Source organism: Octopus sinensis, linkage group LG2 (assembly GCF_006345805.1).
Source record: "Octopus sinensis linkage group LG2, ASM634580v1, whole genome shotgun sequence".
Taxonomy (NCBI): domain Eukaryota; kingdom Metazoa; phylum Mollusca; class Cephalopoda; order Octopoda; family Octopodidae; genus Octopus; species Octopus sinensis.
This window is the reverse complement of record NC_042998.1, coordinates 49,140,517-49,165,503: the sequence shown is the minus strand read 5'-3', so window position 1 is coordinate 49,165,503 and position 24,987 is coordinate 49,140,517. Positions and strand designations below refer to the sequence as shown.

Below are 24,987 nucleotides of genomic sequence, written 5' to 3'. Positions count from 1 at the left end.
ATGTTCTACAGGACTACCAAGAATCAGATGTGTTATGCCATTGATTTGATGCCCATGCAGACACAAATATTCTTTACTGTGCTTATTCTGTTTTGCTAAAAATTATATATAATTTTGATATTCGATAAATATTAGGGAATATTTATCCTCAAGAGTTGTTAATTAGTAGATATCTTGGAAATCTGTGAGCTGAAAGAGAGTAAATAGCTTATTCTACTTGAGTTATGAGTTTGTAAGGAGATGTGTCGAAATGTTTAAAGAATTGAAATATATTGTTACCAAATGTTGGGTGAAGTGGATACAAGTCACTAAACACTACACTTTTTAAAACTATCAAAGCTTTGGTGGTAAATGATTCTGTAAAACTTGATTTATTTTTTCTTTATCGTTGCCAGAGCGGCTAACTGGCTTCTGTGCCAGTGGCACATAAAAGGCACCATTCAAGCGTGATTGTTACTGGCACCTGTGCCGGTGGCATGTGTAAAAAGATTTGAGCGAGGTTGTTGCCAGTACCGCCTGACTAGTGCCAGTGGCATGTAAAAGCACTCTCGGAGTGTTTGGCGTTAGGAAGGGCATCCAGCTGTAGAAACTCTGCCAGATCAAGGTTGGATTCAGGTGCAGCCATCTGATTCGCCAGCCCTCAGTCAAATCGTCCAACCCATGCTAGCATGGAAAGCGGACATTAAACGATGATGATGATGATATACTGAACTAAAGAGAGTGTTAATGCATTATATGTTAATACTCTAGTACTCTAGAATTAAGGTCTGCTTTTGAAAATTGATATTCTTATGGCTTACTGTGATCTTCAGCAGTTGCTGAATAACATGCAATGTACCTGTAAAAAGAAATATATATTAAATATTAAATGGAATTTTTTTTAAAAACAGAAAATTAACTGATAAAGTATGTTTCTTGCAGGAATACTTGTGTGGAAATGAATCTGGTCTCACTGATGACCTAGCACAGATTCTCAGTGAGTTGACCACTCTGAACAAAACTGAAAATGCCAAAGTAGCTCTCCGAGCACGACAGGTAAGTTATCAATTTTATCATTTCTTTTTTATTAGTGGAGTTAAAAGTGGGTGGTGCAGGATCTTGGGCCATTAAACCCTTTAGCATTTGTATTACTCTGTCAAATATAATGCGTGTTTATTCACATTATTTTGAATTAATCATGCACTATCTTGTAGTTTTGAGATTTCAATGATGTATTTGTTTACTTTTAGAATGACATTGTAGGTTAGGTATGATAGGTCAGATCATCTAGTTGGTTTGAACACAAAAGTGGTAGAGTATTTTAGCTGAATTTGGCTGGTTTAACCCTTTAGCCTTCAGATTACATTGTCAAACGTAATATTTATTTGCTTTGTTTTGAAGTGATCATGCACTGTCATATAGCCTTGAGATTTCAATGATGCGACTGTTTATTTTTAAAATGACATTGTAGAGTATATGTGAGAGGTCAGATCTGGTTGATCTGAAGATAAAACAGGTAGAGTATTTTAGCTGGATATGGCTGGCTTAAATGCTAAAGGGTTAACCCTTTTGTTACCGTATTTATTTTGAGATACTCTGTGTTTCTTTCAATTAATTTTAAATATAACAAAGAATTTAATAAAATAACTTAGTTACCATTAAGCTGGTGTTAGGAACATAAATTGTGACTAAGGTTTTGGTGGAGGATTTTAATTCAAAACTTATGAAAACAAGACATTTGTACTAGAGAGCCAGAGGCAGTTTCAGCAGGGTTGGTATCGAAAGGGTTAAGCCATTTCTCGTCACAATGTTTTGGATCATTTGGAAAGTAAGTGCTTGCATGAAATCAAGTGGGAAGGTTCTTGCAGTTAGTTAAGTGAGAAAATGAAATAATTATATGTCGTAGTTGTTGTCAAAATGCAGAACTTAGGGATTAGGAGTTGCAGTTATTCTATAATAACCAAAATAGCTGAGACTGTACCATTTAGCTGCCAGGTTTTTTTGATTTATCAGTTAATCAATATTTGCCATTTCTTTTTAAGATTCTGATTGCTGCACATCAGCCTGCCTTTGAACTGCGACATAATCAAATGGAATCAATCTTTCTGTCTGCTATTAATATATCTGGTCACGATTTCTGTCCTGAGAACCTTCAGGTAACTGTGTTTTTTTTTTTTATCTTTCATTTATTTAAACATTGAGAATTTTTTTTGATCTCTTTTCTAGATTAAAACCATCAGTTTTCCGAAAATTGATTATGCAGCTTTAGTTAAAATATTGCATCTTCAACTATATGTTTAATCATACACATTTTATATATATATTTGCTTAAGACTAAATTCTTTTCAGACAGTATCTAATCATACACATTTAGGGACATCCTCATTGAGAAATTTGATGAGCGGGAGGAGAAGCTACAGACTTGTGACATAGAGGGCAAATGGAAATTCTTGCATGACAGCTTACTGAGTGCCACAGACCAAATTTGTGGCTGGGGCAGAGTCCCGTCCAGACCTAGGGTAATGTGGTGGTGGAATAATACTGTAGACAGGGCCATTAGAGCAAAGAAAAAGGCCTGGAAAACCTGGAAGAGTGGGGGTAGCAGGGAACTGTATCAGATAACCAGAAGAGAGGCTAGGAGACTGGTATATATAGCCAAGGGAAAAGCAGAAAAGAAGTTTGCTAATGTTCAGCGACGTGAGGACCAAAGAACTGAAGTATTTCAGATCACAAGACAGTGTGTGAGAGAAAATTGTGATGTCATAGGAGAGAAATGTGTCTGCATGGATGATGGTGCACTTGCAGTTAATGATTCTGCAAAGAAAGAGGCTTGGAGATGCTATTATGAAAGACTGCTGAATGTGGAGAATGAATAGGAGGAGGAGAGCCTACCAAATGTTGACCCAATTGAGGGACCAGCTACCCGAATTGACAGTACCCTTGTAGATAAGGCAATTAAGGATATGAAGACAGGGAAAGCCCATGGCTCATCAGGAATCACCGCTGAGATTTCTTTCTAGTTATTTCTTACTGTTTTTTTCTCTTACTTCTCATCCTCACTTTCTCATATACCTTCAATTGCTAGAAATTTCTTTTCCTTGTTGCTTATATAAGCAACAACTTTCTTCTGTTTTTCAGGATTCCAAAATTCAAAAATGCATTGGAAGTTATCTTTTAGGTAGAAGAGTTTGTGTGAAAGTGTGTATTCGCCAAGATATTTTTGCACCACAATGAACTGTTTTGGCAAAATATATATTTATTCTAAGAACATTTCAGTTTCTTTGACCAACATATTTTTCTCTAAAGGACATAAAAAATAATTATTAATGTCCGAAACTATGAGCAAAATACCTTGTGGTATTTGTTTTGGCTCTTTACATTCTGAGTTAATATCTCAGTGAGGTCAACATTACTTTTTACCGTCACCACCACCACCATTTTCATTATCATCTTTCAATTGTTTGTCTGAAATGCACTGTATGCATTTGTTGGCCATTAAAATAAACACACCAGATCGTTCATTTACAAAGTCATGTGATAGAGAAAAAGTGGGGGAAAAAGTAAACAAAGAAATATTATTATTATTATTATTATTATTATTATTATTATTATTATTATTATATCTTTTTCTTCTTCCTAGAAACTCATTAATTCTGAGACTGCTATTTATGATGTTTTGCAAGAATTCTTTTTCCATTCAAACTCATTGGTGAGAACAGCAGCTTTAGAGGTAAGTCTGCTCTGTAATATTGTCACAGAAGACAAATTTTCTTTACAAAGGCATTTGTGGATTCATTTATCTTGTAACAGTTTTAGAAATGAAATTTGAAATTTAGACTATTTGAATCATTTTTCAGAAAATAAAGCTTTTAATTATCACAAGTTTGGGTATTTTCACACTCAGTTTGAATATTTTTGCAGTAATTATGAAATTAGCTAAATATTAGCAGTATAGTTCATTATTCCTATCATCGATGTCATTTAATGTGCATTTTGTTTACATGTTTATATCCATCCTTTTTGGATTACATTTAATTTAATGCAACTTTTTGATATAAAAAGGGTCCCCCTGTCTGTCCCAGGAGGTGGTGCCTTGGCATAACTGCAGTCCAAAGGAAACAAATATATGTGTGTGGAGGGTGTAAATGATCATATCTCTCATTAAATCTCATGTTGATTTACATTTACAGTCATTTCTCTTAACTATTTACTTCTGTTTGATTGAGCAGTATAACCACTTTATCTAATCATGGTATTTATGTATTTTTCTTTTATTTTCTTTTTTTTACCATTCCAATATTTAAGGTGTATGTCCGAAGAGCCTATACTGCTTATGAACTTGTGTGTTTGCGTCATGATCAACTCTTGAATAGTCTCTGTGTTGTTGAATTCAAGTTTCTTTTGCCGACATCTCACCCCAACAGGTACGTTTTTCACAAATTCACAATAAATATCTTAATTACCTTCATGATAATATTAATGTCGCTGTAGCAGCTGAGCAGCAGGAATGGTATAGTGCCTGACTAAATGCCTTGCAATATTCTGCAATATCTGGGCAAAATGCTTAGCAAGCATTTCATCTGTCTTAATGTTCTGAGTTCAAATTCTGCCATGGTCAGCTTTGCTTTTCATCCTTTTGGGGGTCAATAAAGTAAGTACTGGTTGGGCACTGGGGTCAGTGTAAACAACTTACCCTCTCCCCTGTGCAAAAATTTGAGACCAATATTTTGTTACTTTTCCTTCACATCTTACTGGAGTTGAATTTTTCTTTTCATATTTCCAGATGGTTACTATAAGTGCCATTCACAATTGGCTATATTTTTCCACAAAATTTGTGGTTTTGGTTTGAAGATAGAAATATTATTTTTTATTATTATTATTATGATGGTTACTGTTGTTTCACTAAATTTTGGGAAGCTTGTATTTTTGGTTCCCAATGAGAAATGCTTCATTTATATCATTAGCTAATGATGTTGAACACGTCATTTCCATTTCTCTTCCCAAATAGATGTGAAACATTTAGTTGTATAAAGAGATGTATATTTATTAATTTTTTCATGCATTTAGAAAATGTTTGCTGCTACAAATATTGATTTTTCTATATGATTGTCAAATAAACTTAGCATTTAATTTGATTTAATTTAAGCTTCTCTTCACATTTTCTAATGTTATTTCTAGTCCTGTAGCTGCCAAGTGTCTATTATATGGAGTAATCCTCTGTCAGTCTGTATTTAAATACTGTTTTGTGGATGTATTCATTGTACGCTGCTGTTACTGTTGTCATCTTTCTGGTTCAGCTATAGGCTTCATCAGTTCTTTTTCTTTTACCTCTATTGAAGCAAGGCTACTGAATATCTCAATATTGTTCCTGCATGTTTATTCCTTTAGTAGTAGTGTTACTACTATTTATTTTTGTTCATAAGTTCTTTGATTTCTCTTTAACAAACTTGATACAAGCTGTCATTAGTCCTCTTTGCTAACTCATGTATCTCATATATTAAATCTGTACTGCTGATAATAGTGGAACAAAGGAGATCTACATTCCAGGTCGCGCAAAAAGTGCTCTAGCCATTATCAGTATAACATAGACACAATATTTCTTATTATAATTTTATCTAATTTAGGATCATTATTTAATTCTCCTATCATATTATTTTGTTTTAATATTATCATGTTTTAGTTGGTTAAAAAAAAAAGAAAAGTCATTATGATGGAAATATTTAATGAAACTTCTAATATAAAACAAAGCCCATTGCTTTTTTAGATGTCTTCGGTTCCCAGTTCCAAACTTACGACTCAAAATTAAAATACGAAGCCAATATATTTTCAACCATATTAACATTTTCATCATTAATTATGATTTATGTATGTATTTTATTTTATTTGTTTTCTTTTTTTGTTTGATCCTATTGACTTTCAGGTTGATTCATCCTGGGTAAGTGATTTCCTCTGCCTCCCTCATCTATCCTATTGCTTTAGCTTTGATATATTTGAAAGAGCAGACCAGTGCATTTACTCACATGAAAGGCTGTCCTCAATGAAACTATAAATTTCTTTGTTGTCTAGTTGTATATTGATACAAAAGGGAGAGAGATCTAAAGGAGATAAGGGTAAAAGGATAAGAAAAATTATTTTCACTTCATACTTTTATACATTAATTGCTGTTGTGGAAGTCCTAAAGAAATGTTAGTCATATTAAGAAATCCAATAGGACAACAGTGACAGAAACAGTGGAATGCCAGGTTCGGTGTTTTGTTATGTCTCTTACATTCTTAGTTCAAATTCTACTGAAATCAACTTCACTTTCCATTCCTCTGTAGTTGATAAATTAAGTACCAGGGGTATATTTAGATTAATTCAATAACTATACCTGTTTTTATTGTAAATTTTTGGTTGACAATTTGCGAAGCAGCATTGGGAGATGAAATTTTAAAAAAATGAATTAAAAGTGTAAGTTAATATGTCTTTCAGTAGAGATATTTTGTGGAAAAGTTTTACTTTAAGAATAATTCTGATACTGAAAGAGAGAGAGCGAGAGAGATGACATTTTTGTTATTTTATTTCTCAGAAAGGATAAGCCTTTAACTTGTGCACGGGGTAATTCTTCATCATATTCTCTTACGCATGCCTGGTTTTCAAAATATATTTCTCTTACCTAACTCTGCATCCTGTATGGTCTTTAACAAACTGGTTCTTAATTTCACACATGGCTACAGTCTTCTTTTCTATTCAATGCTACATTAGGTTTAAAAAGAAAAAAAAAAATACTTAGCCCTCTGTTACTAAAAAAGAATCATATGTCTATAAAATGCCTATGAAATGTTAGTTATTTCAATTCTAATTGAATTATACTGGAGAGATCAGCCAAGTTAAATTTTTTCTTCTGAACACTTTCAAGTTCAGACTGTTTAATAGCACGCAGTAATTTCTCTACAACAAAGTTTCTTAAAAATATATTTTCTTTTATAGCACAAATGATGTCTCTTCTCTCACTTCTGTGCATTCACATCACCATGTTTTGTAAGAATAGTTGTGTTTTAAGTAATAAAGTGGTGACAAATGTTATGAACTTGAATGATTTATTTTCTGATATGGTGGTTGAATTCTATTTTCTGGTTTGATTTGTTGAATTAGTTTAATGATGAGTTTTGTATTTCTTATCTGTTTGGGTTTTTGGTCAGTGTTGTTAAGATACAAAAAGAAGCTTCACATAAAACTTAGGAACTCTGATAAACATGAGGAAGATATTAATTATATGGGATCTTTTCGGTTTGAATGGCAGTTTTTTCTAGTGGTGTCATATGAAATTGTCACCCATAATTATGACCCTAGTATCGATCTATTGCATTTCAATCTGTTTTAGGGTTAGGGGAAGGGTATCTTTTTTTCTTCACTAATGTAAACAAGGGACATATTCATACGGCACAGAATGTTTTTTTTACCTCAATGGATGTCATTGATTGGTTGAAATTGCAGAAATTAAAGAAAAACAACAACAAATATCTTACAAACTATAGAATTTTCTCAATAAAGCCAAGGGAAAAAGATGTTTTATAATCACATTCTACCAGTATACAAAGTTTAAAATTTTTTAATTACCTTGAAATTATGTTAAAAACTGCCGTTCAAACCGAAAAGATCCATTATATGTTCACTTAAAGACTTGTTCAACCAGTCTAGTTAAATAAACCATCATATGAAAGCTAAAGTTGCCATCAAAATAAATTATAATGTTTGACTCTGCTTTTCACATTGAATCTTTCCTTCAGTAAATATTCTGTTGTTAATCTTAAACTTGCTTTAAAATAATAACCTTACGTTAACATTTATCTTTATGTATTTCATTTACGTTACTACAAATACATCAGAGCTTTAAACATCTGTCACAGTTATTAAATGACCTCATTGTAGACAGTAAAATAGGGATTGAATAAAAGTTGATCCCACTTTGAATAATCAAAATGTGCGATATACTTTCTAAGTCCCCTCTTTCATTTTTTTTTTCTTGTGGTGATTCATCAAATCAGATATATTGTTGCCTAATTGTATTTTGATGTGTTAGCAAATATTTCTGCCTAAACATTATTACGCTATTAATGGCCAGTTGCTATGACATCCATACTACATATGTCAGCATAGAAAAATAGATGTAGAATGAGGATGACGATAAAGCATGTATATGCAGACACATATGCATCTTTCTGAGATATCTTATTTCAGATGTAAAGTGTCATCGAATGGGGAAGTTCTATTTTTTGCTGAAGTTGAACAATTGTATAAATGAAGTAATTTAATTTGAGAACATCAACTACATCTCGCATTATGATACTATCATTTTATCATCCCCACATTATCCACAAAACGTATCCGTGTGTGTGTGTGTTAGAAAAGGTCTTTCTGTTCATATGCCAAGCCAGCCTGTGGAGTGTATGCAGAAATAAATGCTGTGATGTTTTCTAAGACTAGTCTTAAGCTTAAGTACCCTATCACACTCTGATTACTTCAACCACTTTATCTATCCCAGTGGTTCTCAACCAGGGTCCATATGGCCCTTGAGGGTTCATATAAGAGGGGTTTGGGTCCACATAACAAAATAGTAAATTGGGGATCTACATTAGTATTTTAAGGGCCCCTGAAAATTTTTACTTTAGGTGTATTTATTACAAGAATCAGTTAGGTTCCTTTCTCTAACAGTTTACATATTACTACTTACACAAGTTAATTTGTGAAACGTAAAATAGGAATTTTGAAAGAAGTTTCTATTAAAATTAGTTTTTAAACATTGAATGGCCAAGGGGTCCACCAGCATAAAAATAGTAATCAAAGGGGTCCATAAATAAAAAGTTGTTGCGAACTCCTGATCTATCCATTTCTCTGCCAAATCTTTTGATGACACCATCCACCCCATCCATCACTGCTACCTACTCAGAACTCTGTTCCTTGCCTTTGAGGAGTTGTAGCAATAGCAATGGAGAAGCTCATTCTATCATCATGTTTTTCAAAAAGATTTACTGCAACTTAGGTATTATTTAAAAATGCATTTTGGCATCCTGCTCTGTGTGCATAATCATATAACTTCTGAATAGTTATTGTTGTGGTTTACATTATAATTGTTTGTTTCATAATGTATTAATATATTTACTCATACGTGCACGTATCGATATAGTAATGTAATCTAATGTATTTACAGTGATATTATTTCTATATCTATAGTTTGAACTTTGTAATTAGTATTTCATTTCTACATTTAACTACTGTTTTCTCCTCCTGTTCTAATTTAAATGCAGGTCATTGCATTTTGTTTTTAAATGATTCTTTCATATTTAATCTTTCATCTCCTTCACAGTATCAGGTGTATGTGTAGCCAACGTTTCTCCTAAGGCATCATATTTGCATTAAAATTTACGTTAAAAAAACCCCCAGTTTTTTTCACCTTTATATTTAATCCCTGCTTTCTCTGAACCTTGTTCTTCTTGACGTAGCCCTGCTAACCTCACACCTTCTGTCCTTCAACCTCTAACATCTTTGGCATGAAACTCTGTTTCCATTTCTCACTAACTGTCGTCTCTGTCTTAAACATTGTCCTAACCTTCACCTGTTTTCATTCATTTTTCATTCACTGTTGTGGCTGTTGAATAACTTCCTTCTTGAGAAGATTTATGTTCTGGTGGTACCTGATCAAATGTTATAGATCTAGTGAACCCTGGTTCAATCTACTCAAGTATTACTATAGACATTGTTTGTCAATGGTTGGCACGAGGAGGTGCATAGCTTCCCTACACATCACCATATAGGCTATTGCTTTTGTATTTCTCTTTAGAATATTCAAAGATGGTCTTAAAGCTCCTGTGGCCACGGAAAAGACTGGCAAAGTGGGCTTATTGTATGACAGCTTTTGTTTTTCTAGAGGTAGTTGGTGTAGAGTTTGGGGTCAGGTGAAACAGGTAAAATGGTTTGTATATATAATTTTCTGGATTTCTGGATAAAATGTGTGTGGCAATTATTTTATGATAGTATTTTTTGAAATCTGAAATGTTACTGATGATATGAACAGTGTATGAATAATCTGAGAGAAATATCTAGGTGAAGAAGAATCAGGTATAGTATACAAGAGAGAAGGTCGCATTAATATGGGCATGTGAGATGTTTGGGAGATGACTGCTGCATAAGGGAGTGCTGACATAGAAAATTCTGGTGGTGGTGGGGGGACTAAGGAAGTGTTGTCATGAAGTGGTGAAGACTGAACTGAAGATGCTGCATTTTGCAGAACAGACAACAAAAGACCATACTGATTAGTGATGATCTGTCCAACCACAGCAAAACACACCTTGGTATGAGGGTAATATTTAGAGTACATTATTTACAGTTGATAGATATTTGTCCTCGTCTTGTTTGTTGTTAACACAATGTTTCGGCTGGTATACCCTCCAGCCTTCATCAGGTGTCTTGAGGAAGATTCGAACCTGGGTTCTCATTCCTAAGGTATTTTTCAATGATGATGATGATGATGATGATAATGACGACGACAACTTAGTTGTTGTTCAGGTCACTGTCTGGAATCAAACTTGGAATCTTGGGGTTAAGAGTACGGGCTACTAACCCCAAGATTTCGAGTTCGATTCCAGGCAGTGGCCTGGATAATAATAATAACAACAACATCAAAAAATACCTTAGGAATGAGAACCCAGGTTCGAAATTTCCCCAAGACACCTGATGAAGGCAGGAGGGTATATCAACCAAAACGTTGTGTTAACAACAAACAAGATGAGGACAAAGATCTGTCAAATGTAAATAATATACATAATTCCTCATCTCTTAAATATAGAACTGTAATATTTAGAGGCTGAAATATTTTGTACCTGGCAAAGCCTAATATTAGCTACCCTCCTTACTCTGCATCATTCATCCCCATATTGTTCCCTCTTTTTGTTTGTCTCTTTATCACTCATAGCTCTCCATCACTCCACCACTTGTGTTGACATCATCCTCATCACTCCAGCTCCTTTGCCCTTCACTAGGCCTGTGTATATGACACAGCATCAGACCACCCTCAACTCCCTACCCAATATACCATCCCTCTCTTCCTTTCCCTCTCTGCTTGGCCACTTCTGTTACCACCTGTCATTTACCTTTACCTCTGTCTCATCACTCATGTTAACCTTTGTCCACTTCTGCCACTGTCAGTCACCCCCCCCCCCCGACTCCTCCTCCAATAACCCTGCCTTTGCATCATGGTCTTGGTTCTTTTATCTACCCATTCTGGTCTGTCCAATGTCATTCTTCCCATCTTCACTCTCTATCACAAATGTACACACCCTAAGTTATGGAGTACTTCTCAATTATACTCTTACCCCATTCCCACCTCTCAGCCATTGTTTCTGGTCTTTCTATTGTCATTGCCCCCCTCCCCCCATTCCCTCATGGCTTGGGTTACTAAGTGTTCTCTGTATTTACTGTGTATTCTTGAGTTGGTGGAATCATGCTGGACAAAATGCTTAGCAGCATTTCTTCTGGCTTTACATTCTGAGTTCAAATACTACCGAGGTCAACTTTCACTTTCATCCTTTTGGGGTCCATTAAGTACTAGTTGAGTACTGGGCTTGGTGTGATTGACTAACCCATTTCCCCCAACATTTTAGGCCTTGTGCTTATAATAGAAAAGATACCTAATGCAAAAATGTGTGCATCATTCTTACCTCTTGGTTTAATAGTTGGTATTTAGTCATAGGCGGCGAGCTGGCAGAAACGTTAGCACGCCGGGCGAAATGCTTAGTGGTATTTCGTCTGCCGTTACATTGTGAGTTCAAATTCCGCCGAGGTCGGCTTTGCCTTTCATCCTTTCGGGGTGGATAAATTAAGTACCAGTTATGCACTGGGGTCGATGTAATCGACTTAATACCTATGTCTGTCTTTGTTTGTCCCCTCTGTGTTTAGCCCCTTGTGGGTAATAAAGAAATTGGTATTTAGTCATAGAATTGTTGCAAATATCTAGATTTGGAGAGCTATCTAATACTTGATATTGTCATACGTACACAAACACATGTATCAATTTATTATTGAATATATATTTATAGTTTATTCATAACCTATCACCTTTCAACATGATACAGTGCTGTCTCACCTTCCTAGATGATATCTATCCCCTGTACATCCTTATTCTGTTTTGACTTTGCCCAGTTTTGTAGCCTCTATTACCCACTTTGTACCACTTTCTTTCCCAGCATGCACCTTCCTTTCAGATGTTATTTCTTACATGTTCTTTTATCTTTGTTGTATATGTCAGTGGGTGGTGGTGGTGATGGGACGTTGATGCTCTGCTGATGAACTCATCTCTTAAGCATTCTTTCACTTTAACCAGGTTCTTGTAGCCATGTTCAAGTTCCTGCATATTCACAAGCCATCTTTTATTTAGTTTCATGTCATAAGTTTCATAGTATTGGGTTGGTGATTAACTATTGTGGCTTTTTTTTTTTAGCACATTTTTATTTAACAAAAACAATAACAATATTTAACAAAAACGTCTTTAAATGACGGTTTGACCATCTGCCAAGCAAATGGGAAGCAGCAATTGAAGTAGATGGTGAATATGCTCCAGAATAACCATCTGAAGATGTTTTTGTTACATGCTGTTATTGTTTTTGTTGAATAAAATTTGTTGAAAAAAAGGCTGCAATAATATGCACCAACCCAATAATATTGTTACATGTTGTTTATAACTGAATTGATTTACAAAGAACAAGGAAGACTATTCTTTATACTTGTTTCAGTCACTGGACTGCAGCCATGCTGGGCTCTATCTTGAAGGGTTTTTAGTTGGAGAATTTGACTCCGGTCTCTCTTTTTGGAGTCCAGTCATTATTCTATTGGTCTCTTTCTGCTCACACCAGTTGCGGAGGGACAAACACAGCCAGAAAGGCTTTGATGTGTATGTGCACACACATGTGCATACATGCTTCCCCTCATCTATACTATGACAAAGAAAGCTGTTTTCATGTATGTATGTATGTAGTATGTATGTGTGTGTGTATGTATGTATGCATGCATGTATATATGTGCGTGTGCGCACACACATGTGCATACATGCTTCCCTTCATCTATACTTTGACAAAGAAAGCTGTTTTCATGTATGCATATATATATATGTGTGTGTGTGTGTGTGTATATATATATGTGTGTGTGTGTATATATATATATATATATATGTGTATATATATGCGCAGGAGTGGCTGTATGGTAAGTAATTTGCTTACCAACCACATGGTCCTGGGTTCAATTCCACTGCGAGGCACCTTTGGCAAGGCTGACCAGAGCCTTGTGAGTGGATTTGGTAGACGGAAACTGGAAGAAGCCTGTCGTATGTATGTGTGTGTATATGTTTGTGTGTCTGTGTTTGTCCCCCCAACATTGCTTGACAACTGATGCTGGTATGTTTATGTCCCTGTAACTTGGCAGTTTGGCAAAAGAGACCGATAGAATAAGTACTAGACTTACAAAAAATAAGCTCTATGGTTGATTTGCTTGACTAAAGGCAGTGCTCCTGCATGGCTGCAGTGAAATGACTGAAACAAGTAAAAGAATAAAAGAATATATATATATGTATATGTGTGTGTGTCTGTATTTGTCCCCCCTGTTGTTGGTGTGTTTACGTCCCCATAACTTAGCAGTTTGGCAAATGAGAACAACAGAATAAGTGCTTGGCTTTAAAAATCCTTCAGTGCTCCAACATGGCACTAGTCAAATGAGTGAAACAAATAAAACAGGAGTGGCTGTGTGGTAAGTAGCTTGCTTACCAACCATATGGTTCCAGGTTCAGTCTCCCTGTATGGCACCTTGGGCAAGTGTCTTCTATTATAGCCTTGGGCTGACCAAAGTCTTGTGAGTGGATTTGGTAGATGGAAACTGAAAGAAGCCCACCATAATATATATATGTGTGTCTGTGCTTGTCTCCCCAACATTGCTTGACAACTGATGCTGGTGCCTTTATTTCCCTGTAACTTAGCAGTTTGGTAAAAGAGACCGATATAATGAGTACTAGGTTTACAAAGAATAAGTCCTGGGGTCTTATGATCACGTAGAACTCAGAGTGAAATAAAACAACATTGAAGGCTTCAAGTGTTAGCTGGATACTGTAGATAATGCAAGTACTAAATCCAAAGTATAACCCTAGATTCAGTTCACTAGTGGGTCCTTGGTGAGGCATAGGTATAAAAATGTCATTTGTGTTTAGTTTATATTCCAGCAGGTGGACAAATTCAAATGAGCTGTCTGGCCACTTAAAATAAAGAACTCAAAGACTTAATAAGTCTAAGAGGAAATAAACATTTAATCCATAAGCATTAGTTTGGCTAAATATATTTTGAGAAACTCTTTGTTGCTAAACAAAATGTATTGTACTGCTGTTAATTCATATTGAATATATGAAAGTTGACATTTATAACAATCCTATAAGAAAATTACAAGACATTACAGGGTGGCGAGCTGGCAGAATCATTGGCGCTCCAAGCAAAATGCTTAGCAGTATTTTGTCCATCTTTACACTCTGAGTTTAAATACCACTGGGGTCAACTTTACCCATCATCATCTTGGGGTTGATAAAATAAGTACCATTTGAACACTGTGGTTAATCTACTCAACCTACCCTCTCCCTTGAAACTGCTGGCCTTGTGCCAAAATTTGAAACTGATATTACTAGACGTGTCATCTCTTGACCTAGAAGTTGTATTTAGTTTGAGGTGGGGGAAGAGTGATGTTCTTGATGTTTCCAGAATATTCATAGGTTGATGGTGAAGAGGCACAGTGCTTGGTAATGTTCATGAATTTTTGAATGTCGGTTATTTGCGTGTGTGTGTAAAGGTAAACTTAAATAAGGCAGGGGTTTCAGATGGCTTCAGTTATAGGGATTCAGGATTTGGCAAAGTGCTTAGGACAGAGTCAAGAGATATGAAGTCCATTCAGGACGACAGGAAAAGGTATGAGAGATGATATTTAAGCATTAAGTTTAGGGAAGCAGTGTCTTATGTTGCTATTGATAATACAGAGAGAAGGAAGATGAAGTACATTTTGTTTCTGAAGTTTAACGAAGAAGAAGATATAGTGTCTGTGACTTCACTGAAGAATTTGATAAGTAGTGCTGCGCTTGATTAATAGGTTGGCAAAATATTTTGTTTTTTTTCTTCTCTTCTTTGAAGCAATAAAACACAAACTATCAGCCAATGTGAGTTAAATAATATTAGAAGGCTCTACAAATGAGTGTAACATATAGAAATATCTTAATTACCATCATTGACAGTGTCTGTTTTAAAAATATGGCTTTTTCATTGAAACACTATAAAGGATCAACCTGTTGGAGAATGCTTGTTGGAGTTCTTGTGTTCTTATGGATTTTTTTCTTATTTATATATTTTTCTTTTCCAGATTGATGGTAATGCGGTTTGATGGCGGCATAGCAAAAGATGATATAAAACAGCAATGGGATCATAATGAATCTTCCATGCTCACTGAGAGGATGGGTATTGTTGCTGCTTTCTCATCATTTGCAGAACTCAGAGAGTAAGTAACTAAATGAAGTTTACAACTAGCTTTATCTGAGTGATAATACATACATCAATGGGTTGAAAGAAATAACAAATTAGTTATCTATTTTATTCCTTTTATCTTAATAACTTAGTATACTATTTGGGCAACAATATTCTGTTGCCCTAACAAAGTTGGTAACAATGTACTGTTGCCCTAACAAGGCTGGCTGAAGGGGACTTTTCAGGAATGGTTTGTTAATATTAGTTACCATATATACATACATTACACTCTACACACTTCAAATACAAGGGTGTATGAAGCACATGTATGTTTTTGTATGGCTAAACGTCCATGTGTGCATGCACAAAACAATCTTGCGTACAGTTTGGTGAATTGGAAGCTTTTTTTTTTTACATTCTATATACTCTATTATTAACTTTGTTGTGTGATTAGTGCAGGAAGGTGCAATCCCCAAGGACTGACACTACATCATCAACTACTTCAAGGGTAAAAGTGATATATTGGAGACAAGCAGTTGATAACCAAGCTTTGAAAGTAGTTGAGAGAGTTAAAAGTTTGTACAAGTTAGAGTTACAGTTTAGGTTTGTATCAGAACATGAAACCAAAAAATCCATATTTCAGTTGAGAGCTGCAGGAATATCTTAATAATCACCAAAAGTTGTCAATTGTAATCAGAAAAATAAAAAGCTACCAAGGGTGATGACAATAAGAACAGATCAATTAGATATGTCAGGTAAACATTTCAGTGGCAATGTCTCATTCAATATAGTCTATACAGCTACATCCATTACAGGGACAACAGAGACACAGCTATCCTTTACATTTTTATGAGTTTTCTATGAAACATAAAAGCCTTTACTAGAGGCACTTGTAGCATATCGTTCATAATAGCAACTTTCTCCACTGTATTTATCCTAGCTGCTCCTAATGCTTTTAATCTAAATCCACAACCCACTAGCCTAAATTGGAATGAGATATTACTGACAACAAATAAATTCTGAGTTTATAACCATTTGCTTATGCATTTTCTTGGCCACAATAACACCAATCTAATTCAAAATCTTTTGACTGACTGCCTTATTTTCTGAGTTTATGCTGCAGATGTTAGAATAATTGGCATCAAATAAGTTCCATATATTTTTCCAGTCATAACCCTTCAGATATATATATATTATATTTGTTCAAGTGAATTAACATAACAATTAAAATTACTTTTGATAATGAAATTCTGATCATCAACTTTATCAGTAGCACTTACTATGTACTTGAAAACAAAAATGGCCCATTCACTCATCTGTTAATCTTATTGGTAAGGTGTATATATAAAGATTACAGTGGTTGTTACATTCTCAAACATAACTGTGTCACTGACATAAATTACAATAATCCTCTTAACAATAAACTCAAAACCACAGTTCCAAAATTAATACATATCCTAAATATGCCATTCATCTGACTGTTTTGTTAGAGCCCACCAGCCTACAGAAGAAACCTGGCTAAAAGCTAATTTCCAGGTCAACAAATTCAAAGCAAAGGTGGTTTATTCTATATTTATCTTTAACCCTTTTGTTACCATATTTCTTTTGAAACACACTGCTTTTGTTTCAGTTAATTTTCAAAATAATGAATAATTTAGTAAAATGACTTAGTTGTTTTAAAGATAGTGTTTGAGACACAAATTAACATGAATGTCTGAGAGAAAGTTTTAATTTAAATCCCTTTAAAACAAGAAATTTGTATTATAGAATTGGGGCAGTCTCAAGTAGGTTGGTATCAAAAGGGATAAGATAGTATTTTTTTTGTTTTAAATATTGGACTATTTAAGGCAGTGAGTGAGCTGGCAGAATCATTAGCATGCCAGACAAAATGCTTAGTGGCATTTTATCTGTCTTCACGTTCTGAGTTCAAATTCTGCCTCAGTCAGCTTTGCCTTTTATCCTTCTGAGATCAATAAAATAAGTACCAGTTGAGCACTGGAGTTGATGTAATCAACTTACCCCCTCCCTCTGAAATTGCTGACATGGTACCAAAATTTGAAACCAATTTGAAACCATTTAATGTTATTCTTATTGTAAAAGTAAATTATTTTATAGTTACAATAAATAATTTATAATTCTACAAAATTGTTCTTACAAAGTGAATTCACTCAGTTCTTGTTCCAGTTAACCCTTTCATTACCAACCCAACTGAAACCAGCTCTGGCTCTGAGTACAAATGTCTTATTTTCATAAGTTTTGAATTAAAATCTTCCACCAAACCTTAGTCACAATTTATGTTCCTAACACTAGCTGAATGATAACTAAGTTAGTTTACTAAATTTTTTTGTTATATTTAAAGTAATTGAAAGAAACACAGAGCATCTCAAAATAAATACAGTAACGAAAGGGTTAACTAAGGGAACAAATTATTGAGATGTAATTCAGGTTTCCCATTCTCATTAATTTTTTTATAACTTGTTTGTTTTAGATATTTTGATGAATTAATGCTGAGGTTTTCTGATGAAGATGCATCTGAAATTCCTTTAATACAGAAGACTTTACAATCAGGAATGGAAGATGCTGTTTCTATACAAGTTAGTAGTAATTTTAGTTATGCAATCCATTTTTGATAGTAATACTTTGTTTTTCAATTCTATTTCAACTCATCATGTATGCTCGATTATTTAGTCGTTGTGTGTTCTAAATGAACAGTAAATGAATTTTCTTTTATCCTCTATAGAGTACATCTGACATTGACGAGCCTATTAATATTATCAATGTGTCTATCAAATATTCTGAGAAACTGGATGATGAAACTTTGGCTCGAACATTTCAAGAGTTCTGTAAGGAGAAGGTTGGTGGTTCTTATTGTAATATGAAGTATTTTTCAGAAACTTTGCTATAAAACATCTAAGTTACAGCTGGAGAAATAAATTTTTAAAAAGTGTAGTGTTGTGGTGTTTCTATGTTTTTTAATGCATGGTTCATTTGGGAATTGAAATGTGGTTAATAATTTAGTCAGCAAAAATTTTGACCATTGCACTAAAGTACTTGATTTTTCAAATAACGAAGAATTTCTTTGAATAGATACGAAACTAATATTTTCAGGTTCTATCAACCAAATCCTCTCACAAGGCTTTAATCGACCTAGGGCTATAGTAAAATACACTTGCTCAAGGTGCCATGCAGTGGGACTAAACCTGGAACCATGTGTCAGGAAGCACACTTCTTAAAATAACACAATCACACCTGTACCTGTAGTGATGATGTTTAGTTTAGAATTATATTATTTTACTTTGAAGGCACATGGCTTAGTGGTTAGGGTGTTGTACTCATGATTGCAAGACTATGGTTTCAATTTCTGGACTTTGTGGTTAGCATTTCATCTTATGCTGTTCTGAAATTATGTCATTACCTGATGCGTGGTACACCATACACCTGTTCAAGCAATGTCCATTGATTTGACCAAGCGAGTGAGCTAATATACAGCACAAACATTTGCTCACTATAAACAAGTCATTCATGCTGGTTGTTCAGCATGAAATTGCAGAACTGTCTTTCTTTGACTATGAGAGACTACCATCTATATTATTTTATTATAGGAATTATTTTAACTCAGCTATGTGGATTGATGTGGAGGCACATGGCCTAGTGGTTAGAGCAGCAGACTCGCGGTCAAGGGATTGTGGGTTCAAATCTCAGACCAGGCGATGTGTGTGTTTATGAGCAAAACACCTAAGCTCCACACGGCTCTGGCAGAAGGTAATGGTGAACCTCTGCTGAGTCTTTTGCCACAACTTTCTCTCACTTTTTCCTCCTGCATCTTGCTGCTCACCTGCGATGTACCAGCGTCCTGTCCAGGTGGGGAACCTATATGCCTAAGAAACTGGGAAACCGGCCCTTATGAGCCAGGCGTGGCTTGAGAAAGAACAAACGTGAGGATGGATGGAATGAGGAAAGCTTTGGTGGTTAGAGGTATTGGAGTGAGAGAGGCAAGAAAATTCATGAATGACAGGAAAGCTTGGAGAGTGTTTATTGATGGATGAGTGAATTTCATGTTGCTTAAAGGGGTACAGAACCAGCATGATGCAGCGGAGGTAAACCAGAATATGCTGTCAGGCTCAGCTGCTGATATTGGGGATTGCATTCTATGCCTTGACCCAAGCATAGAACGGGGCTCGCCTCTTTGAGCTGAGAAATGAATGGAATGCCTGGTGTGTGTCTTGTGGCTACCCACTCCTAAAAAAAAATGGGGAATAGGCCTGGGTATATATAAAAAAAAAATTGGTGTGTAAATAATTAGTTTCATATACTAGCTGTTACATATATCTTTTTAAATGAACTAAAATTTATTTTTATACATTTCTTTTCTTAATTCAGGAGAAAATATTAAGCGAAAAGGGCATACGCAGAATCACTTTCTTGGTTTTGTTTAAGGTAAACCAAAATACATTTTCTCTCTTTAATTTATTAAATAAAATGAAATATCCTGTTGTTAAATGTTATCAGAATGTTTAGTTTTTATTAGAAGTGTATTTATTCGGCTTGGTTTTTGTCTATTAGATTAATGTTGCCTTCATTTTGAGTATGTAGCTTGAGCTTGCATTGACACACTGCAAGAGGGGTAGGGTTGAGGGTCTAGTAAAAGAGATAAATGCTGGGAACAAATCCTAGACCATGTGGTAGCAAAGTGAACTTCTTAACCATTCAACTTATCATGGAAATATAAGCTGTCCATTGATCTCTAGGCGAGCTAACTTACATATTATAAAATGCAATGCATGTCTCATCAGTCACTCGAGGGAAAAGGAGAGTAAAACAACAAATGGAGTCGGAGTGGGTGACAGTCAGAGACACTAATGACAGGCTAACAGCATTCAAAGGTTTTGCCCTGAAGATGCTGGTTGTTTAGTCAAAATAAAACTGCAAATTTTTATCGGAAATTTGAATTTCATTTATCAGTTTCATAGGGACTCACACACATACATATATATGTATATACATACATGTGTGTGTATATATATATATATATGTATGTGTGTATACACATGCATGTGAACACGCACACACACACAAACACACATAAACACATTATGTGGAACATAACTTTCAACCATATCTAATTCTTCATAAATATTTGAATAAACTAAATAGGAAACCCAGGAAGAAATAGTTGAGATTTATAATGAGTTTATTTATGTTTTACAATTTCAGCGGGAATTTCCTCAATTTTTCACTTTCCGTGCCCGTTTTGGAGTAAGTTGTTCTATTTTCTCTTTTAATATTTACATAATGAAATTATCATTTGTGTTTATGATTACAACACAGTATTATTGTAAATTTTGTTGACTTCAGAAATTAGGATTGCTGTGGTCCTTTGATAGAATGCCTGTCATATCAACAGGAAATGTGGGTTCAAGTCTCAGTCTCACTGGCAGCCTTCAACTTTTCTGTCCAAAGGGTTTTTAAACTTGATATATAGATGCTATTATTTATAGCTTTATGAAGGAGGTGAGCTAGCAGAATTGTTAGCACACTGGACAAAATGCTTAATGGAATTTCGTTTGTCCTTACATTCTGAGTTCAAATTCCACTGAGGTCAACTTTGCCTTTCATCCTTTTGGGGTCAATGAAATTATGCACTGAAGTTATGCACTGAGATTGATGTAACTGACTTGCTCCCTTCCCCAAAATTTCAGGCCTTGTGCCTACAGTAGAATGGATTATTTATAGCTTTATCTGCTTCAAGATCCACTGTTCTAAAAAACAAAAATGAAGTAAATTATTTTAGAGGAGTAGTAGCACCACCTGTGACCTTTTTTGCAGGACCTCCAAATAATCTGTTGGTGGGAAAGAGAGGTAACAACCACAATACATAGGTTGCTATATTAGTAAACAGCATATCCAGACACCAACTTATCCTCAGATTGAAAACTGGATCTGAATGCTTGCAACAAGCTATATTTTATCAAAAGCACTCAAGAGACAGGTGATGGTGTTAAACAGGACAACAGATTAAGTCTACACCAAGAGCAGATTAAAGACCAACTGATGGACTTTTGAACTGTTTCTGTCTACTCAGTTTCATTCATAAAACTTGTCTCAACCTGAAGTCATGCAACATGATAAATCCATCTGACTGGAAAGCAAACTATTTAACTACACAGCCATACTCTTTTACTTGTTTTAGTCATTTGACTGTGGCCATGCTGAGACACCGCCTTTAGTCGAGCAAATCGACCCCAGGACTTATTCTTTGTAATCCTAGTACTTATTCTATCAGTCACTTTTGCCGAACTGCTAAGTTACGGTGACGTAAACAGACCACCATCGGTTGTCAAGCAATGTTGGGGGGACAAACATGTACACACATCATCATCATCATCATCATCATTTAACGTCCGCTTTCCATGCTAGCATGGGTTGGACGGTTCAACTGGGGTCTGGGGAGCCCGAAAGCTGCACCAGTCCAGTCAGATCTGGCAGTGTTTCTACAGCTGGATGCCCTTCCTAACGCCAACCACTCCGAGAGTGTAGTGGGTGATTTTATGTGCCACCGACACAGGTGCCAGACGAGGCTGGCAAACGGCCACGCTCGGATGGTGTTTTTTATGTGCCACCGACACAGGTGCCAGACGAGGCTGGCAGACGGCCACGCTCGGATGGTGTTTTTATGTGCCACCGACACATACATATTATACAACGGTCTTCTTTCAGTTTCCGTCTACCAAATCCACTCACAAGGCTTTAGTTGGCCCGAGGCTATGGTAGAAGACACTTGCCCAAAGTGCCATGCAGTGGGAATGAACCCGGAACCATGTGGTTGGTAAGCAAGCTACTTACCACACAGCTACTCCTACTCCTATATATATGTAAATTTTACTATTAGTTTTTTGACAAGTGAACTGTTTAAATGTCCATGTTTTTTTAAACTGACCATTCAAATAAGAATATACAAAATATATAATTAAAATAATATCCTTATTACTTTGACTTATATTGTTAAATTTGATTTGAACTTCTTTATATTTGTTACTAGTAACTATAATAATAAATTTTGTCCTAATAGTAATGCATTTATTGCTTTGTGTCTTGCTTTAGTTTGAAGAGGATAAAATTTACCGCCATCTTGAACCTGCCCTGGCATTCCAATTGGAGATCAATCGATTGAGAAACTTTGATCTTGAAGCTATTCCCACTGCCAACCATAAGATGCATCTCTACTTGGGAAAAGCTAAGGTGAGTTTAGTAAATTATACCTTTGCATCATATTTCCATCCTAGATGTCACTGACCTATGTAGGTCAAGTTTACCTTGTATCAAAATTTATTTTGTTCTCAGTTTTACTTTTACAGCAACATAGCTTCATCTTTTACATTACTTTACTGACCAGAACCATAATACTTTTAAATCTACTAAAGAACTCCTGAACTACCAATTGCAACTAATGTGTAACCTTTTTTTAGGATAGCAATTCTCATATTTGTGAAATCATAACTTTGCAATTCAAACTGTCTTTTATATTGGTCCAGACAATACAGTTGTGCTGTATAGTGAATCTGCAGTCACTGGTACTCCAATGTTATTATCATTTGCTATTGAATTAGAAATGATTTTGCAGAGTTAGGCAATAGTTTAATTAAGTTGTTCTTAAAATGACAGTGTTATATTTAAAATTTTCTTTTTGTATTAGTTGCAGTCCTTTGTTCTATCAAGTTAACTTTTAACCTCCATTTTATCTTTTATTAGATAAATACCACATCCTCTTTTTATTACTTTCTACAGGTTGCAAAAGGCCAAGAAGTTACTGACTATAGATTCTTTGTGCGTTCTATTATTCGTCACTCAGACTTGGTCACAAAGGTTTGTTTTATATATTTTTTAATCATTCACTAGATATAATTAATTCACATTGAAATATTGGATATGCAAAAAAAAAAAAAATCATTTGTTTTTATTCTTCATAACATTGTAAAGTCTTCAACAATACCATTTACAGAAGCTGTAATTAAATTTGAATTTAACTCATTATGAATAACATATCATGTACTTCAGATAATAAGTCTTTAGCTAAGTTTTTTTTTATCATAAACTGCCTGTAGCTGTTGTTTTAGAAAGGCTAATTTTTTATATGTAACTTTTAGACTATTTCTGTATACAATTCTATATTTGTTTCTATTCGTAACTATATTTTGCCAAGCATATCTCATTTTACTTTTTCTGGTTCTCAACCATTTTTTACCTATGGACCCTTTTGATTCCTATTTTACTTAGGTGAACCCTTGTAGTCAGTTGATGTTTAGAAAAATCCTATTATGTTTTTATAATTAAATATTTAGGAATTTTATAAAAAATTGTTAGAATATTTTGTGCATTGTAGATATGTAAGCAATTTTAACATAAATTTTAACAGCAAAACCATACGTGGACCCCCAAGGGTCATATGGACCCAGTTGAGAGCCACTGGTTTAAACAAACATTTAGATCATTTCAAATATGTTTGTTCATTCACAGCACTGTTTTCATGCACTCACTGTTATATTTTGTTTAGCCTGTGCCAATGTTGTGTGTGACCAGCTCAGGTTTTGATGCTGATTTACTATAAAGAAACAAATGCTTCCAGAGTCATTTTAAGGTTGTTTCTCTTGTAGATCATTGCTTAGGAGCTAGAAATGCAATCACTGTTCTGCTTGAAATGATTGTTGGTGTTTTTCAACAACCTATTGCCTAAAGCAAGAAAGGCTTTCCACAGCTAATTTAACTGTGAATGCATCCTTTGTACAGGTCAAATATGTCTCAAATATATTTGGACTGATCTAAATGCTTGTTTATATGCAACACTGTTTTCGCTTGCCCTCTACGATATCTTCAGTATTTCTTTTATTGTTTCCACTCATTTGATTGGAAGTGCCAATTTCTAGAGAGTAGTTTATTACATTGATGCCGGCACTTATTTTTATCAACTTTGGAAGTAATGGAAGACAAAGTGGACTTGGTGGGAGGTTTGAACTCAGAATGTAAAAGGAAATACCCAAATACCACAAGCTGTTTTTTTCTGATATGCTACCAATTCTGTCATCTATACAACATAGCCTTGGTGCAGTTAGGACCAATAACATATCAATAACACTTCAATTCTTGCTTGTATTTTCTTGTCCTTTTATATTTTTTTAATATTTTCTAAATATTGTTTTTATATATTTTTTAGCATCAAATAAAACTTTGGATTTTTTTGTTTTAAATTTTTGTTCCTAGGAAGCATCTTTTGAATATTTACAAAATGAAGGGGAACGAACATTACTCGAAGCTATGGATGCTCTTGAAGTTGCTTTCTCACATCCATTTGTAAGAATTGTTTGGTATTTGATTCAATTTTGAAATATATCACTCTAAGACAATATTTAATTAATTCTAGAAATTACTCATACACTTGGCATTAATTATACTTGTTGAAAAGAGCTTGTAATTTTAAAAAGTTTTTAAAATTTTCACT

At 34.7% G+C, this 24,987-nt stretch overlaps 1 protein-coding gene across 3 annotated transcripts in view; it reads left to right on the top strand.

Moving 5' to 3' along the window:
• Nucleotides 1-24,987, top strand: part of LOC115223205 (acetyl-CoA carboxylase-like) — a 143,477-nt gene that overhangs the window by 84,413 nt on the left and 34,077 nt on the right. For 2 of the 3 annotated variants that reach the window (XM_029793673.2, XM_029793691.2), the window contains 13 exons: nt 922-1,035; nt 2,022-2,135; nt 3,620-3,709; nt 4,285-4,403; nt 5,900-5,914; nt 15,394-15,528; nt 17,983-18,088; nt 18,235-18,348; nt 19,875-19,931; nt 20,709-20,750; nt 22,596-22,733; nt 23,280-23,357; nt 24,750-24,839. In XM_029793673.2, the coding sequence (XP_029649533.1) occupies nt 922-1,035; nt 2,022-2,135; nt 3,620-3,709; nt 4,285-4,403; nt 5,900-5,914; nt 15,394-15,528; nt 17,983-18,088; nt 18,235-18,348; nt 19,875-19,931; nt 20,709-20,750; nt 22,596-22,733; nt 23,280-23,357; nt 24,750-24,839 (1,212 nt within the window). The remainder of the gene's footprint in view (nt 1-921; nt 1,036-2,021; nt 2,136-3,619; nt 3,710-4,284; nt 4,404-5,899; nt 5,915-15,393; nt 15,529-17,982; nt 18,089-18,234; nt 18,349-19,874; nt 19,932-20,708; nt 20,751-22,595; nt 22,734-23,279; nt 23,358-24,749; nt 24,840-24,987) is intronic. The other variant, XM_029793682.2, reaches the window with a different exon arrangement.